The 18,867-nt window shown below is 46.0% G+C and overlaps 1 protein-coding gene across 2 annotated transcripts in view; it reads left to right on the plus strand.

The window, feature by feature from the left end:
* Positions 1-12,550, plus strand: part of KATNIP (katanin interacting protein) — a 166,640-nt gene extending 154,090 nt beyond the window's left edge. For both annotated transcript variants that reach the window (XM_032794660.2, XM_032794661.2), the window contains 2 exons: positions 405-493; positions 9,981-12,550. In XM_032794660.2, coding sequence (XP_032650551.1) covers positions 405-493; positions 9,981-10,039 — 148 coding nt within the window. In that variant the 3' untranslated portion in view covers positions 10,040-12,550. The remainder of the gene's footprint in view (positions 1-404; positions 494-9,980) is intronic.
* The last annotated feature ends 6,317 nt before the right edge of the window (positions 12,551-18,867 follow it).

The following is an 18,867-nucleotide window of genomic DNA, read 5'->3' on the forward strand; positions in this document are numbered from 1 at the left end:
GTGGTTTAGGTAACACATTGCAGTGTGCAGGGGCGGCTCCAGGCCCCAGCATGCCAAGCGCGTGCTTGGGGCGGCATGCTGCGGGGGGCGCTCTGCCGGTCGCCAGGAGGGTGGCAGGCGGCTCTGCTGGACCTCCCACAGGTGTGCCTGCAGGAGGTCCACCAAAGCTGCGGGACCAGTGGATTGCGGGACCAGCGGACCCTCCGCAGGCATGCCTGCGAGAGGTCCACCGGAGCCGCCTGCCACCCTCCCGGCGACCAGCAGAGCGCCCCCCACGGCATGCCGCCCTGCTTGGGGCAGCGAAATGTCTAGAGCCGCCCCTGGCAGTGTGCTTCCCTGTAGCTGCAGTGGTGTCTATGGACTATTGATTGTCTCTGCTATTGGTCTGCTTTTCATCTTTGCAGCAATCGTGTAGAGGATCAGGATGTACGAATGATGAACGAAAATCAAATTGTTACAAACTCCAAAAAGAAGCAGATTGCTGCTGACCCAGGTGAGTTTCATTTTTTTACGAGAACCTTTTGCCCACTTTCCGCAGACACAGAATGAATAACAGGCACGCTTTTTGGCAGATATACAATCACCAAGAGTATGGAAAGTGGGGAACCGCCTGTAAATATACCTCCCTTCCCTGCCACCACCACCCCACTCTATGAGGGCAAACCTTCTAGTTCAAGCTCCTCCTGCCCCAGCATGAAAGCAGGATCCCTTCATCTAGGCCAGTGGTTTTTAAACTTGTTGATGCCCGTGATCCAATGGAGCTGGGGATGAGGGGTTTGGGGTGTGGGAAGGACTCAGGGCTGGGGAGAGGGTTGAGATGCAGGGATGAAGGCTGCAGGGTGGGGCTGGGAATGAGGGTTTCAGGGTGTGGGAGGGGGATATGAGCTGGGCAGGGGGTTGGGATGAGGGAAGGGGTCAGGGCTCTGGGCTGGGGGTGCAGCCTCTGGGGTGGGATCAGGGATGAGCGGTTTGGGGTGCAGGAGGGGGTTCCAGGTTTGGGGGAACTCAGGGCTGATATAGGGGGTTGGGGCGCGGGGTTGGGCATGGACTTACCTCCGGCAGCTCCTGGTCACTGGCACAGCCAGGGTGCAGAGGCAGGCTTCCGACCTGTCCTGGCACCACGGACTGCGCTGCACCTGAAGCAGCCAGCAGCAGGTCCAACTCCTACGTGAAGGTGCTCAAGCAGCTCCATATGGCTCTCACCTGCTGGCACGGCCCCCCACCCAGCTCCCATTGGCAGGAAACCGGCCAGTGGGAGTGCAGAGATGGTGCTTGGGGTGGGGGCAGCATGTGAAGCACCGTGACCCCCTTTCTTGGCCGCTTCCAGGCCACAGCACAGTGTTGGGGCAGGTAGGCACTAGCCTGCCTTAGCTGGGCAGCACTGCCAATGGGACTTTTAACGTCCTGGTTGGCGGTGCTGACCAGAGCGACCCAGTACCTTCCATTCTGTGATTCAGTACTGGGTCACAACCTGAACTTTGAAAAACACTGATCTAGGCCACACCTCTGCCACAGAGCAGTAGGACCTCTTATCCAGACCTGGTTTCGTATAACTAAACCCTTGAACTCTCACAGCTCTAAGGACAGCTCTGCTCACAGGTTTAAAGCTTGAGGAATAATAGATGAGAAAACTTATCTCACAGTTCTCCTCCATTCTCAATTCACATAAAGTAACCCCTTTCCATCCTCACTTTCCCCCTCTCCATCTTCTTCCCAGATATAAAAAATGAGCCCTTGCTTACCTCTCTGTACCCCTCCTGGCCTGCTTCCAACATACTTGCTAAATGGAAACAACACAGCACTATGAATACAGATGGTACCTAGGGTGACTAGATGACAAAGATGAAATATCGGGATGCATGATCGGGGGGGCGCATGGAGCAAAGAAAAAAAAGATGGTGGCAGAGCAAAAAAAAAAAAAAAAAGCTGGAACGCCCTCCCCCCGCCACCAGGCAGCAGTAGCACAGCCCCATCTCCACCCAACTTTTGGCTCTGACACCCCAGATCCCGCCCCCCGGCTCCCCCATCCCCTCGCTCCCGGGCCCAGCCTGGGCTCCAAGCTCTGCAGTCGAGCCATGCTCTGGGCCCCTCCTGCAGCTCCCAGCCCAGCCGCTCCCAGGCTCTGTTGCCCCAGCCCCGCAGCAGGGGCTACTCCGCTCCGCCTCGCCAGGGACACCCGCCTTCTGCAGCCCCAGGAGCCCCGCTCCGGCCACAGGGAGTTCGGGGACCCACTCAGGCAGGGGGCGAACCAGGCAGCCAGGCCCGGCCCCTCCTGGCAGGAGTGTGTCCGCCCCACACGTGTCTCTGTCCACCCGGGCCCTGTCCGCTCTGCGCTGCCCCCAGGCCCACCACGCTGCCCCGCAGGCTGCAGGGCTGGAGCAGCCTCTGCGCTGCGCTCCTGGCTCCCCCTCCCAGCCATGGCCCGTATGCAAACCTGGGAGGGAGGAGGAATGCCATGTGCTTGGGGAAGAGGCGGGGCCAGGGCGGGGATTTGGGGAGGGATCCAATGGAGTAGTGAGGGGGCAGGGATTTGGGGAGGGATCCAATGGGGAAAAAGGGGGCGGAGTCGGGGGGCCAGAGCCCCTCTGGGCTCCTCCTGTGCGCCGGAGCAGAGGGCACAATTGCTTGTTTGTCCAGTGTCCCGACCAAACATCGGTCAGGACGCGGGACAAACAGGCAAATATCGTGACAGTCCCGATAAAATCGGGACGTCTGGTCACCCTAATGGTACCTGCTCATAGTAGAGAGGCAGTTTGTTTTCCCACTAGTTGGCAGGTTGAGTTAAAGACTATGAGGGAGCCTATTCTGTAATTCAACCTGCTAACTAATGTGAAAACTACAAATTGCCTTGTCTTCACTAGGCTTTTACCTTGCATTTGTTACCTTGAGTTGGCTAACTATGTGGAAGCCCTGAGGGAAGGAAGCAATTGGCCAGCATAGCCCTTAAGAATCCCTCAGAGAGGAAGCAGCAAACTTGCTGAAGGGCTTCCTTGTTCACCCCTCCAAAGTCCTGCAGGTGAGTCAAAATTTCCACATGGTCAGTGGTATCAAGAGCTGCTGATAGTCATCTTACACTAGTCTGCAACTAGTAGATCATCCCTCGTCGAGGTCAGCCCAGTCTTTGTTCTGTAACTCAATCTGAAAATGGACTGATATGGATCAAAGAAATCTGTTGAATGCAAGTGTAGCTCACGCTGACTCATCACTACCTTCTTGATAATGGAGCCCAAGAAAGGGACCCGGTTCAAGATGAGATGAAAGTTGATGAGGTTGTCCATGTCCAAAGTTGGTTCCCAAGCAAGAGTGTAACCGCTCTTGTTTAAACATGGCAGGCAATTTTGGTACCTCAAGGAAGACATTACAGTAATGCTACTCCTCAGTATTGGCCTCGGTGTGTCTCCACTGGGTTTTTAGTCAGCTTTGAAAGACATAAATTCATCTCAGAGGTGGTTGGTTGTGCTACCCAAGTAAACCACGCAGTCAAGACAGTGTTTTTATTTCCATCCACTCTTCTCATGGAAGCTGTCAATCAGCCTGAATCTGATCAATCTTCTCTAAATAATAATCACAATTAATGGGCAGTTCTTTGTGACTTTACTGAGAAATACTGGGACTGTGTTACCATACTGAATATGAGGATTCATGGGACTTGATCGCAGGTCTATGCTGACGGGAGAAGCTGCAGAGTTTTAAGTGTAGACCTGCCGTCAGAGTGTCACAGCTAAATACAACATGGAACAGATTGTTTAGCACAAGTATTTAAAACACATTTCAAGGGACCATTCAAGATTAAGTGGCCCATTAACACCCCTGTATTCATGAGGAGGAAGAGTGGGGAAGCAGCTGGGGGAGGGTTATTGGTTTATAGATTGTTGTAGTTAACCATAAATCCAGTGCCTCTGACTGGAGGGGTGAAGAAGAGCTTTGTGTAAGCTTGAAGGCTTGTCTCTCTCACTAACAGAAGTTGACCCAATAAAATATATTACCTCACCCACCTTGTCTCTAATATATTAATGGCCCCTGTGGCAGAGCTCCAACCTTGTCTCCATGGGTCCCACGCTCCAGGCAGTTTATGCTAGCCTCAGAGGCTCACTGTGACCCTCCACATTGCCTTTCACTCTTTAGGGGCAGGGTTACAGTCCTCTGAGCCCATTTCATCATAAGCCAGCAAGGAGATTGGTGAGAGAACTCCCACAGTCTCTGTTGTCCCTGGGGGCTTATTTCAGAACAGTTTAGCCTCCTGTCCTGACAGGGGCCTGACTTCCCCTCCCAGGAGATGTTCTTGAAGTGGTGGGTTGGGGGGAACCCAGGCCCACCCTCTACTCCAGGTTCCGGCCCAGGGACCCTAGTGGCAGCAGCTGTTGGCAGCTGACCTTTCACCGCCAGAGCTGCTACACTTCCCTGGGCCGCCTCCCCACAGCTCCCCCACTTCTCTCTCTCAACACCTTCTTCACCCTTACCTTAGGGCTCCCTTTCCAGTGGCTTAGGGTATCTTCATTACCCAGACCATCAGCCGCACTCCCTTTCCTCTGGCTCCCTTTTCCTTTCCTTGGCCTGACCAGAGGGAGCTCTTTTACAGCATCAGAGGGGCCTTAATTAGAGTCAGGTATTCACATTAGCCTAACGGCCTCACCTGACTCTTTGCAGGCTAATTGGAGTCATGTGTCCACCTTAGCCTGGAGCAGCACCCACTCTGGTCAGTCAGGGAACAGAAAACTGCTTATCCAGTGGCGAGTATATCTGCCTTTTACTACTCTGCTGTACCCAACTGGCCTGGGTCTATCACACCCCATATATGTTCTGCCCCATATGTAGTTGCAGGTACTATATTTAAGTCAAGACAGCCCCCTAGCGGGGCACTTCAGATGCCTCAAAATCTACTGCCTAGCCTCCCGCTTCTTATAGTGGCCCTGGATGTGGGTTGAAATTCAGGCTCATGTTGACTCATGTAACTTATGCACTTGCACCAAGGTGCTGCACACCAAATCTCTTGGCACCCTCATGCCTCTGGAGACTCTGCCCCAGCCATGGACAGCCAGTGCCATGATTCCATGGTAGAACTCCCCAACAATTGGCCACACAGTAGTACTAACAGTTGTAGATCAATTGACCAAGATGGCACACTTCCTCTCCTGTGCCCACATACCGTCAGCTCAGATGACGGCTCAGCTCTTAGTAACAAATATCCTCTGCCTCCCTGGGCTCTACTGCCTCTGTCGCAAAACCCTCAGGCTACTAAACATCCATGCTTATGCCTCCTCAGCATACCACCTGCAGACAGATGACTGGATGGAGAGGATGAATTAAGTACTTGTGCAATATTTACAGTCCTTTCTTAATTACAGCCAAGACGCCCTTGTACTGTATGCTGAATATGCATACAACACCGACCATGCCTCCATAGGGAAAAGCTCTTTTTTTTTTTTTTTTTTTTTTTGCTAACTGTGGATTCACCCATTTCCTCCTGCACCATCAATAGCCTCCCTGAACCCACCGCCTACTGGCTTGGTTCAATGAATCCACCACATAAAAGAAAAACTAAGGGGCACTTTGAGGACGCTAAGAAGGACTACACAGGATACACAGACAGCCAGAGACAGGAGAGGCCAGTCTTTTCAGTGCACAAGAAGGTCTGCTTGTCTGTTAAGAATCTCACCATGAACAGGCCATCTCGCAACCTAGACCACCGGTTCCTTGGAAACTACCAGTTTTGTCAGAAAATCAGCTCTGTCACTTTCAAACTCCACTTACCTAGTACCTCAAATTGCACCTGATCTTCCTTGTTTCCTCTCTTGAAACCATACACTGAAAACCTGTTCCCTGACCGAACACAACCACTGCCCTCACTAGTTCAAGGTCCAGATCATACTGGACTCTGGACTAAAGTGGAATCAGTTGTGATACCTCATAGGCTAGGAAGGTTGTGGTCCCAGAGAGTGCTCCTAGGAGCCTGCCGGTAATGTTCACACCCCTAGACTTGTACAAGAGTTTCACAAAGGTCACTTTGACAATCTGGTCTTACAATATCCCAGGGACACCCCTGAAGGAGTTGGGGCATGATATGAAGGTTCATGGGACATGACCCCAGCACTTCCATGCTGCCATGGCAGAGCCATCTTGAATGCACCATACATTCTGGGAGACCAGCCACTGCTGGAAGTGCTGACCATAGTAGAGATGACTGGTATCCCCTACCATGACCTCTGATTGACCCAGACATACTATTTAAGCTGGAGGGAGTATCAGGAAGTTGTCTGTGGAACAAGGCAGATCCCTGACTTGCTGTTGAAACAGATCCAGCATTATTCTTACCTCCTTGCTCTGCCCCATTTTCTGGCTATTGACTCCAGTCTGATCCTTGGCTGTGGTTCTTGGCTATTGACCCTGGCTCAACCCTAGGCTCCAGTCCCTGGCTATTGACCTTGGTGTGACCCATAGCTCTGGACTCGGGCTACTGACTCAGGCCCAACTACTTACGGCTTCAACCATTGAACCTGACCTCCCACACCCTGATTCCTGACTCTGAGGAGTCCAGGTTTCTCATATTGCTCACAACTCAGACCCTAAGAGAGATAAATTTTGCCTCAACCACACCTACAATATAGGAATAAAAAATGTCCATATCATGCAATCAATTGGATTCAGAGCTAGTTTTCCAGCACCTGTACTCAATCCTTTTCCCATTGTTTCCTCTGTTATGTGTTGCCTAAATTCTGTGTTGATCTGCAAGATCAGTGCCGAAGCAGAAGGTATCCAGGTGCCCTGTACAGAACAGTTACACTTTGACTTCTTGTCACATCTCTTGTGCCAGCACTGGGTGGTCGTGATAGCACCGTGTGTCTGGGTCAGAGATGGTCTAGATCTCATTCTTCACTATCAACTCCCCAACTGAGGAGTGAGGGTCACCTGCTGCTGCTTCTGAGCTGCTCCCATGCAGGACTTGCCTTTAGATACCTGGGTAGACTGCGGTCCATCTTTAGCCACTTCTCATTCAGGTCATCCCCTACTTTGCAAAGATGAAATGTATATTGCTAGCACTGAGATTGAATGATGCTCTTCTTCCTTACCATATTGCCATGTTCTTCCACTTTCCTTTCTCTTCTTCCACATCCATCCCATTTATTGTGTCATCCTGCCATGTCTCCCATAGATGGTGCATCCCTATGTGACCTATCTGATTCAGCTATAACTCACAGCAGATTTTGCTTCTGTCTGAACCTCCCAACTATCTCCTCCAGAAAAGAAATTTGTACTTGTGCATATGTCGCTCTTCTAGCTTTCATTCAGAAATACAATGATATACAACGTCCACGTCAGATCATTCTGGTTCAGTCAGGAGCCATGCTAGATTCTAGCTTATTTTTCTTTAGAGATGCCCTCCTCTTTCACTGTGGAAAAGGTTTCATAGATTCATAAGAACATAAGAACGGCCATACCGGGTCAGACCAAAGGTCCATCTAGCCCAGTATCTGTCTACCGACAGTGGCCAATACCAGGTGCCCCAGAGGGAGTGAACATAACAGGCAATGATCAAGTGATCTCTTTCCTGCCATCCATCTCCATCCTCTGACGAACAGAGGCCAGGGACAACGTTCTTTAACCCATTCCTGGCTAGTAGCCATTTATGGACTTCACCACCATGAATTTTATCCAGTTCTCTTTTAAACACTGTTATAGTCCAGCCTCACAACCTCCTCAGGTAAGGAGTTTCCACAAGCTGACTGTGTGTTGCTGTGAGAAGAAGAACTTCCTTTTATTTGTTTAAACCTGCTGCCTATTAATTTCATTTGATATGACCCCTAGTTCTTGTTATTATGGGAATAAGTAAATGTAACTTTTCCTTATCCACTTTCTCAACATCACTCATGATTTTATGTAGCTCTATCATATCCCCCTTAGTCTCCTCTTTTCCAAGCTGAAGAGACCTAGCCTCTTTAATCTTTCCTCATATAGGGACCCTGTCCAAACCCTAATCAATTTTAGTTGCCCTTTTCTGAACCTTTTCTAGTGCTAGAATATCTTTTTCGAGGTGAGGAGACCACATCTGTACACAGTATTCAAGATGTGGGCATACCATGGATTTATATAAGGGCAATAATATGCTCTCAGTCTTATTCTCTATCCCCTTTTTAATGATTCCTAACATCCTGTTTGTGCCATTTTTGACCACCTCTCCACACTGCGTGGACATCTTCAGAGAACTATCCACGATGACGCCAAGATCTTTTTCCTGACTCGTTGTAAGCTAAATTAGCCCCATCATATTGTATGTATAGTAGGGGTCATTTTTTCCAATGTTGCATTACTTTACATTTTATCCACATTTAATTTAATTTGCCATTTTGTTGCCCCAATCACTTAGTTTTGTGAGATCTTTTTGAAGTTCTTCACAATCTGCTTTGGTTCTTAACTATCTTGAGTAGCGTTTACTATCATCTGCAGACTTTGCCATCCTCACTGTTTACCCCTTTCTCCAGATCATTTATTAATAAATTGAATAGGATTGATCCTAGGACTGACCCTTGGGAACACCACTAGTTACCTCTCTCCATTCTGAGAATTTACCATTAATTCCTACTCTTTGTTCCCTGCTTTTAACCAGTCTCAGTCCATGAAAGGCCTTCCCTTTATATCCCATGACAGCTTATTTATGTAAGAGCCTTTGTGAGGGACCTTGTCAAAGGCTTTCTGGAAACCTAAGTACACTATGTCCATTGGATCCCCCTTGATCCACATGTTTGTTGACCCCTTCAAATAACTCTAATAGATTAGTAAGACACGATTTCCCTTTACAGAAACCATGTTACTATTGCTCCAAAGTTTATCTTTTTCTATGTGTCCTGACAATTTTGTTCTTAACTATTGTTTTGACTGATTTGCCCCGGTACCAAGGCTGTTGACATTAGACTTACCAGTCTGTAATTGCTGGGATCACCTCTAGAGACCTTTTTCAGAAATATTGGCGTTACTTTAGCTAAACTTCAGTCATTGGTACTGAAGCCAATTTAAAGGACAGGTTACAAACCTTAGTTAATAGTTCTGCAGCTTCACAATTTGAGATTCTTTCAGAACTCTTGGCGTGAATTTGCCATCGAGGGGTCCTGGTGACTTGTTAATGTTGAATGTATCAATTAATTCCAAAACCTCCTCTAGTTGACACTTCAGTCTGTGACAGTTCTCAGATATTGTCACTTACAAAAGCCAGCTCAGGTGTGGAAATCTTCCTAACATCCTCAGCCGTGAAGACCTGAAGCAAAGAATCCATTTAGTTTCTCTGCAATGACTTAATCATCTTTAAGCGCTTTTTTTTTTGTATTTCGATCATCAAGGGGGCCCCACTGGTTTGTTTAGCAGGCTTCCTGCTTCTGATGTAACTTAAAAAAACACATTTTGTTATTACCTTTGGAGTTTTTTTGGCTTAGCCGTTCTTCTGCAAAACTCTTCTTGGGTTTTCTTCTTATTACACTCTTGCACTTAAGCTGGCAGTGTTTGTGCTCCTTTCTATTTGCCTCACTAGGATTTGACTTCCACTTTTTAAAGGAAGTCTTTTTATCTCTCACTGCTTCTTTTACATTGTTGTTAAGCCACGGTGTTTAATATGAGAAGGGATCATGAGATTATCTAGTCTGACCTCTTTGTATGTTACAGGCCATTAAATTTTACTGTTACTCCTGTAGGAGCCCAGTAACTTGTGTTTGACTAAAGCATGTCTTCCAGAAAGGCATCCAGTCTGGATCTGAAGATCTCAAGGGATGGAGAATCCACCCATTCCCTTAGGAGTTTGATCCAATTGTCAATCTTTCCTCACTCTTACAGTGGAGAGGGTTCTCTTTCTTTGGGGCTCAGTACTGGGGAGCAAAGGTATAGCTTTCTGTCTGGCGTGGAAAATGGAATTGATTCTTGTCTCCTGGTTTAACTTGCGACTTCACTGTTAATATGTATTATTGATCCTAAAACAACATACTTTTCTGTCCCAACAGCTTTACGTCCAAAAACCTGCATACGTGATAAAGGAATGTTGAGGAGGAAAAGACACTGAGAGGTTATGAAGTGGATATCCTGAGGGCACCAGCTGAGATGCCTACCATCTGGCACTTCTGAATGCAAATCAACCATGTGGCAGATGTTTGCCACTTGACACTCCTGAACCACCACCGAAAGGCCTGAAATCTTTACTGTCTAATGATGGGAAGTTTCATTTGATGGAGGAAGCTCTTTAGAAATGAAATTTTAAGTATACACTGATAGTGTTTTTTATTATGTCAGCACCTATACTATCTGAATTTTCATTCTCTGTTAACTGGCAAACCAGTAAACAATGTAAGTAAAGTCACTGTTAACTTCTACCTATCTCTACTTAAGTGGACCTGCTTTTGAGTCAGAACCTTAATGCTAACTGGAGTCCATTCTCAATGTGTACCACATAGCTTTGGGGAAGCAGTACTGTAGAACTGAGAAAAGACCAGAGTGTAGTTCAGTCCTAAACGCTCAAGTTTTAAACTGTTGATCAGCCACAAAGCCTTTGAGCCCCCAAATTATTTCTATTCCAGTTCAAGCAATTTGTATATAATCCACTGGAAAATGTACATATTAGGAAAAACTGTACTTCAGGAGAAAAGCCCCTCCACCAGCTCACTATGGAGTAGTGCTGTTAGAGGCAGGAAGTAACATTGATTTTGATGCCCATGGAAACTCCTTTCCCCCCATTTCTCCAATTGACAGAGGTATCAATGGTAGCATGGGAATTGCCTTTTAAAAATTCAGGTCAGGAAGCAGGGTTTCCATGAGTTCATGATCAGTAAAGTTTTAGCAAATTGCTCAATTCTCATTTTTGCAGTGAAAGGATTTGAAATAATGATAAATTTGCATTAATTTCACTATTGTGAAAATAGCAAAAAAATGTGTAGCTGGACCATTACCTCCTTATACATACTTCATAACCCTGCAGCCAGAACACTCCTCTCCTATTCTCTTTTACACACATGGTTACATACTGGATTGTGTACAACGAGGCTGTAGCAATGCATGCCGTATAGTGCACAAAACAGATCTATTGTCATCAACATACCACACCCATCCTGGCAAACTAAGTGCTTTCCCTCCGGTAGGTAACTTGTGTTCCATATATAAATGGATTATATTTCTGGATCTAAACCTGAAGAGTTCAGATATATTGTACTATAAGTGTGGTGTTATACAACTAAAAATTTGACAAAAAAAATGACTGTGTTTCAGGATGCAGTTATGTAAGTGTCATTTTCACTTAAAACTTGTAGCTGATTATAAACTATAAATCTCTTTTCCGTAAAAAAGATTCTTCTTTTTCCCAGATAGAGAGTTCCCAGTGTTCACCGTAGAGGTGAGACACTGAAATACCATAAGACACATTTCTTTTAGACAGATGCTATTTTAAACATAAAGCAAAGACTTACCACTGCAATTCCTGATACAGCAACCAAATTCATTGCTGCCAATTCTAGGCTACATCAGGATTATCTGAGAACCTAATAGCTTGTATATTTGCTTATGAAAATATAATTTTATTCTTTGTCCTGGTCAATGTTGTTTGCCGAGTTGTAAAGCACAAATGAAATGTGCTCCCCCCGATTTCTGTGTATTGATATTGCAGCTATATGTAACATTTTGTATTTTAGACAAAAATAACTTTTTACTTCCTCTAAATATAAAATAGATTTATATCTCTATTTCAATATCATTAAAATGCTGTTATATGGAAATATTGATGTGCTGGCCATTACCATGAAAGAGTCTTATTGCAGCCGCCAGGAGATAAATGGTAAAGTCACTTCAACAGAGCAGGGTTAAGATCCTGATTAGGAATACTGTAAATGGAAGTCTCCTCTTAGTTCCTAGAAGACATTTGTCCACATCATAAAGCAGCTGTAAAATTTTCGTTTCTTGGCCCTTTCTGCTCAAGGGAGTGCTGCCAGTCAGGGCTGGAGTAGATTTGGGATATTGTGGGTCCAGGTGAGGACTGTTACAGTAGTGAAGGGCTAATGTTTTGATTTCCAGGTCTGCACCATTGTCAGTAAAGCCTAGTCTATACTAGAAAAAATTAGTAGCCACAATTCATGACTATAACAGCTTACTATGGTAGCAATGGTGGAAGCTGTAGTGTAGATGGGACTTAAACATGGTTGTACAAATGCCTGAGTCCTAAGCACTGTTGAGATTCTGCCTTAGCTACCCAGTAGAGCTGCACCGATTGTGAATTATGATGACAAAGTTTGCTAGTATAGATGCAACCCAAAAGAAACCATATAGAATGATGTTAGGAAAGTGAGTAATCCAAGAACTGTTGGACTGTGCACTGGTTCAGCTCTACTGGTGGTAAAAATGGTGAGAATGAGTGTGTACAGTGCAGCCACTGGCATTTTGAGCACTGTTGTCTTCATAGGCTCAAAGCATGTCTCTGTGGCCAGTGGCCACATCTTGTCTACACTATGGCTCCCACTGCTGCTACCATCAGTGGAGCTGAAATTTTAGCAAAATGTGATAGCTTGTGTACATGGTGATTTAGTGTGTGACAAACTAGGGTATGACTCTACAGTCCACTAGCGTGCCTGCACACTAACTGGTCATGTGAACCTTGCTACCTCACACTAAACATTCTGTCTTTTAGTGTGCAATGGCAGAGACCACATGAGCAGTGAGTGCATAGCATGCTAGTGCACTGTAGAGTCACTTGCTGGCTTGTCGTTCATTAAATCACCATGCAGACAAGCCCTCTGAAGGTCTTGGAGAGCTGGAGTTTAAAGAATGACAATTATTGGTAAGGCCCTTGCTAAAAAGCTTCCCTAACTTATACCATTTATTTATGTCAAGTCGCACTATGCCTTTATTGGTGAACTGAAGATAATATTTCCCTCCTCACAGGGGTGTTGAAGACGTTGTCATTAATGTTTGTGAGGTGCTCAGATACTACAGACATAGGTAGATAGAGTTGAATGTTGTATTTTGCAAGGCTAGGTAACCGGAGTGTAGCTGTTGAGTAACGTGACAGTGAACAGTACTGAGATACGTCTGTTAAAACTGCTTTCAAAACAGGCCTGGAGTAATGGATACTAGCATCCAAATAAGCTCAGCATTTCTGAATGATCAGCCATAGAAATGCTGCCCATTCTCCTCTGAGCCAGCCAGGCACCATTAAAAATGATACATTAATTTCTTATTAACAGTCTAAGTTGCAAAATGTCCTAATGTCAGGCAGGAAAAGGTATTAAACTCTTGAAGCTGGGCCCTCCTGGAGTTTGCGGTGGACCCACTGTGTGCTTCACAGTGGGGGAAGCAAGTTTCCACATTCCCTCCTCAAGGCCGGGTGATTTTGGAAAACATTGCCAAGAAACCTCCCAGAACCCTTCTCAGAACCTTCACCCATGGGCGTTTCCACAGTAATGAGTGACTGGGCCCTCTGCAAGATATGTGTTCCCCTTCTGCATAGGGAGCCAACAAAATAAAGGTTTTAAAATAGATGGGGTACAACCATCACTGTGTTATACCTGGTGCAAAGTTCCTCAGCTCCTCTGGCCACTGTCATAACCTTGGATTGTCTCCACCGTAGCCACAGCCAGAGGGAACTTTTGGGAGCCTAAGCACCAGCATGTCTTTACAGAGGGGGCTCCATGGGAGGGAGTAGAGCAGGGGACTGGCTGTGCTCCATGACACCACACACTGCTCATGCAGGAATTATGCCAGCAGCATTAACTGCAGCATTCCCTCTGCAGCTGCAACCGAGCAAGTGCCTGGGGCCTTAGCCAACACAGGAGTTGGGGAGGCCATACTAGAGCTGGTTAGAAATTTTCCATCTAAACATTTTTTTGACGAACAGTGCTGGTTTTCGTCCAAGTTAAAAGACATTGAAAAAGTCTCTATTGCAACAAAAAATTCCCAGGAAAATCATTATTTTGAAACAATCATTTTAAAACATTTTCCTTTTGCAAGTTTTCAGAATTTTTGTTTAGCTTTCCAAAAAAAATTGAATTTCAAAATTTTATTTAGAATTTATTTTGGCCTTTTTATAAGTTTTACATTATTTCATGATATGTCAGTGGTAGTATCATGCCATTTTGCCTTTAAATCTCTCTTTGAAATCTACCTCTGCCATGATGCTTAAAGGTCCCTCCCAATCAGGTACTGGGTAGGTCAGGGACCAGCTGGACCTTGGATTCTCTGTTACACGTTGTTTACACAATTGTTATCTTGTCTCCTCCACCCACCTCAACTCTGACCTAGAATGTGAGCAATGTGTTGTGGTGACTGTTGCATTAATTTAGTCATAGATTCCAAGGCCAGAAGGGACCATTGTGATCATCTAGTCTGACCTCCTGTATAACAGGCCAGAGAACTGCCCCACAATAATTCCTAGAGCGGGTCTTTTAGAAAAACATCCAATCGTGAGTTAAAAATTGTTAGTGAAGGACAATCCATCACAACCTTGGTAGATTGTTCCATATATGGACCCAAAGGTGTTAACAAGACCCTGTCGCTGTCCAGCATTAAACAGTATGAAACAAGATTCAGTATACAGATACCTCCACCTGCCTAGTGTCATGACAAACACATCATTAAATATTCTTTTAGCCTTTTAGTAAACATGCAGTTCAAGCATTTGAAATGTAAAGTATTAAGGCTTTCATTGTAACCTTATGCCAGGTTCCCTTTTCCTTTAGCTGGCAAGTCGTTAGAAAGAAACAAAGCCTTTTTTGGCAGTCTTCAATCATTGCCCTCTTGTGGGAAACAGAGAAAGTGTTAGTTGAGATGGGCTGGAGCCGTTGTCGCTGATCCAGTCCCATCGCCTGGAAGACAAAACAAGACAACCACACACAAGAGGGGAGAGAAAAGAACAGCAAAGAAAGAAAATGCAACTTCTGTCCCTGCTGTTGACTCTCACTTGCAATCTCATTGCTGGAGAAACACAGACAACATGCGTGGTCTGATCAGCCACTCAGACCTGGTAAGCTTGTACCAGTGTCGGGCTGTGTAGGGCATTACTTTTAGTTGCCTCTTTGGCCACAGGCTTCAGCCGTGTTGCAAAATATTGTCTTGGCCAGCTAAGCCAGATTCTTACCAACAGAAGGCTTAGGAAGAGGGATAGGAAAGATAAGAAAATAACGTGGGGAGGAAAAAGATAAATTGGGGAGACGGGGGTTGTTGGGATGACAAAATCTCACATCCCAAGTGGGGTTTGGAATTTAGTGAGAGCTGGTGGAAGTGGTGATGTCATCTGGGGCCCTCTCTTTAGCCTGGTCTGATCTCAGGATTAGGACGATGAAGGCCCAGCAATGCCACAGTAGAGCCCAAGATCCCAGGAGATGGTGGGATTGGTGGCTATGATGGGCAAAGCTCACTCCAGCAGTTGTTTGCAGACAGTTTCTTCTCCTCCCCCGCCAAATCTTTTCTTTTAAGAACCCCCCAAAGGATAGATATGGGTGAAATAGCCCATCCCCTCATTATTTTTGTCACCAATTTGACCTAATTTCTGACACATCAATTTTGGTCCATTGATTTCCAGTCCCAAACTTCTCTTGTTTACCAGGCATGATCTTATTAGAGTTATATCAGGATGTGTTTTTGTTTCTACTAATTCAGCCTTTCTGCCTCCTTTTTGCACCTCATCCCATCAACATGCATTGTTTTAAGTTATTGTGACAGTTCACAAACTTTCACTTATTTTTGATAGTTGCACTTACTATGAAGGAAAATTTGTTGGCCCCGTTATTACAATATAATCCCTTTCTTTCATGAACCAATTCCATCCAAGATTGGCCACTGGTTCATGAAATTACTATTACAAAAACAGAAACCTTGCTTATTTTAAGCATAGAAAAATGGAAAAGGTATTTGGCTATATTTTTAGGTTTGCAAATTTCTTATTCCAAAATGGGGATTTATAGATTTTATTTGATTAGATGTTACAAAAACTACAATTAAACCTTAGAGGTGTTATCAAAGTGCAGAACAACTTACTTCATTTGTAGCTAAAACAAACCCCAAACTGCTGCTGTTATATGTGTATAATATGTTTAAAAACAAACCCTCTCTTATTGCTTCTTTAGCTGTGTGCCTAGAATGGGTAAAGATGCCAAAAACATCTCCCTTCTTTTTGCCATTTACACAGTTAAAGCTGTACAGTTACACACACCATGAAAATTTTATGACTTAGTGCTTACTTGGAGAACAATGGCATTTTCACCCAAGTGTGCTGCCTCCTTTAAAAAGAAGCAACAAAATGATGTTCATTGGAACCATTTTTGCATTCATGAGCCATTTGCAAAACCCAAAAGCAGTGAAAATTTGTAGGCATTTTTAGTCTACGCCATATCCTGCCCACCTGTTTCACCACAAACGTTTGTTAGGACAACGTGGCCATTGTGGGCTTGTGCCAGTTTAGCCCGTTATGGGAATCATTAGCATCATGCTGTCTCTCATGTACAAAACAACAGCAAATATCATTTACATCAAAAACAAAACCACCCCGCATTGCAACAACAAAAGAACAAGGAAGAAATTGCAAATCAAACAATTGCAAAAAGGTTTAGTGTTGCAACAGCCCTCAGTTCAGGTGATTTGAAATTTAATTTACAGTCAATTAATTAGAAGCCCTCAATTAAGAACATAAGAATGTCCACACTGGGTCAGACAAAAGGTCCATCTAGCCCAGAATCCTGTCTTCCGACACTGGCCAATGCCAGGTGCCCCAGAGGGAATGAACAGAACAGGTACTCATCAAGTGATTCATTCCCTGTCGCCCATTCCAAGCTTCTGGCAAACAGAGGCTAGGGACACCATCCCTGCCCATCCTGGCTAATAGCCGTTGATGGACCTATCCTCCCTGAACTTATCTAGTTTTTTTTTTAACCCTGTTACAGTCTTGGCCTTCACAACATCCTCTGGCAAAGAGTTTCACAGACTGACTGCGCGTTGTGTGAAGAAATACTTCCTTTTGTTTGTTTGAAACCTGCTGCCTATTAATTTCATTTGTTGACCCCTAGTTCTTGTGTTATGAGAAGGGGTAAATAACACTTCCTTATCTAATTTCTCCACACCAGTCATGATTTTATAGACCTCTATTATATCCCCCCTTGTCTCTGTAAGAGTCCGGTGCTGGGGCTCGTCCTTCTCAGGCGCAGCAGGGAGCCAGGGCGCCTCTCTACAGGCAGCAATCTGTCCAGGGCCTAGTCCCCTCAGCAGGAGCTGGGCAAACAGAGTCTCTAAACAAGGCAGAGTCCCGGCCCTTCAGCAGGGGCCGGGTAAACACGGAGTCTATAAGCCCGGCCCTGAAGCAGGGCGGGCAGTAAGCAGTTCCAGCTCAGGCCTTTCAGCAGGGCTGAGTAAACACAGTATATAATCCCAGGCCCTTGGGCAGGGCGGGGCAGTAAGCAGTTCCAGCTCAGGCCTTTCAGCAGGGCTGAGCAAACACAGGTAAGGGTCAGACCCTCAGGCAGGGGCTGAGCAGCGAGTTAAAGAGTATAAAGGGCCTTCTCAGGCCAGGAGGCAGGGGGGAGTCTGCCACCCGTGGAAGGGTGGCAGGGGGAACACAGGCCCTCCCACTCCACTGCGTTCCAGCCCAGGGCTCTACCAGCGGCAAAGATTCGCTGCAGTCAGTGAGGATCCTGTCCGCAACACACTGACATCAGTTCAGGGTTCTCTGGAGCCAGACTGGGGTCGGCTACCCCCAGGCCACTTCCAATCTCCCCCTCTCTAGGTACCTGTCTCTCACCAGCGTCATCTAGTGGATCCCAGACCATGGGCTCCTCACAATACCGGGCGTAGGGAAGCTCAGGCAGCTCCTCAGGATACCGGGCGTCGGGAAGCTCAGGCCGCTCCTCGGGATACCAGGCATGGGGCAGGCTCGGCACATGCTCTTCAGGGTAGTGAGCACGGGGCAGGCTCGGCCAGTGCTCTTCAGGGTACCGAGTACAGGGCAGGCTGGGTCCTCTCCAGCAACCCACACCTAATTGAGCGCTGGGGCCGGGCATTTATACTTCCTGTCCTGCCCCTTGACTTCCGGGGGCGGGGACAAGCGGTGGTGGCTCCGCCCACTCTGGCGTCAGTTCTGGCCCGTCCTTCTCAGGTGCGGCGGGGAGCCAGGGCGCCTCCCTACAGTCTCCAAGCTGAAAAGTCACAGTTTTATTAATCTCTCCTTATATGGCAGCTGTTCCATACCCCTAATCATTTTTGTTGCCCTTTTCTGAATCTTTTCCAATTCCAATATATCTTTTATGAGATGGGGTGACCACATCTGCACACAGTATTCAAAATGTGGGTGTACCATGGATTTATATAGAGGCAATATGGTATTTTCTGTCTTACTATCTATCCCTTTCTTAATGATTCCCAACACTCTGTTCACTTTTTTGACTCAAGGGTCAGCACCACCTGGGCTTCTGCCTGCAGTAACTTATATACAGAGCAATGTAATATTTCGTTAATCTCTGTGGGATGGGAGCAGACGTGAGTTTCTGCATCCCTAATCTGAGGGATTTGCCTGAGTGCAATGACCTTATTATAAACCATTGCTAGCAAAGGACCTCTTTTATCCCTATACTCACATACTATCTGCTGCAGATACCAGTCCAGTCATTAGAAGAGCAAAATCTGAGCTGTTGTTTTAATTTCATTTTTTCAGTAAAAATAATTATTTGCAAAAACATTTATCTCATCCCAGGGCTCACAGCAGGCAGAGAGGAGAAACAAACTTGTCATCAAGAAAGTTTCCTGTAGTCAATGTCAGGTCCAGTTTCAGCAAGAGTAATTCATTCCCATGCAGCAGCTGCATATCATTCAACATTGCCAAAAGTGTGATGCAAAAAGAAGAATTAATGTGACTTCTTGTCTCATCGTTAA

The sequence above is a fragment of the Chelonoidis abingdonii genome, chromosome 9, assembly GCF_003597395.2.
Source record: "Chelonoidis abingdonii isolate Lonesome George chromosome 9, CheloAbing_2.0, whole genome shotgun sequence".
NCBI lineage: Eukaryota > Metazoa > Chordata > Testudines > Testudinidae > Chelonoidis > Chelonoidis abingdonii.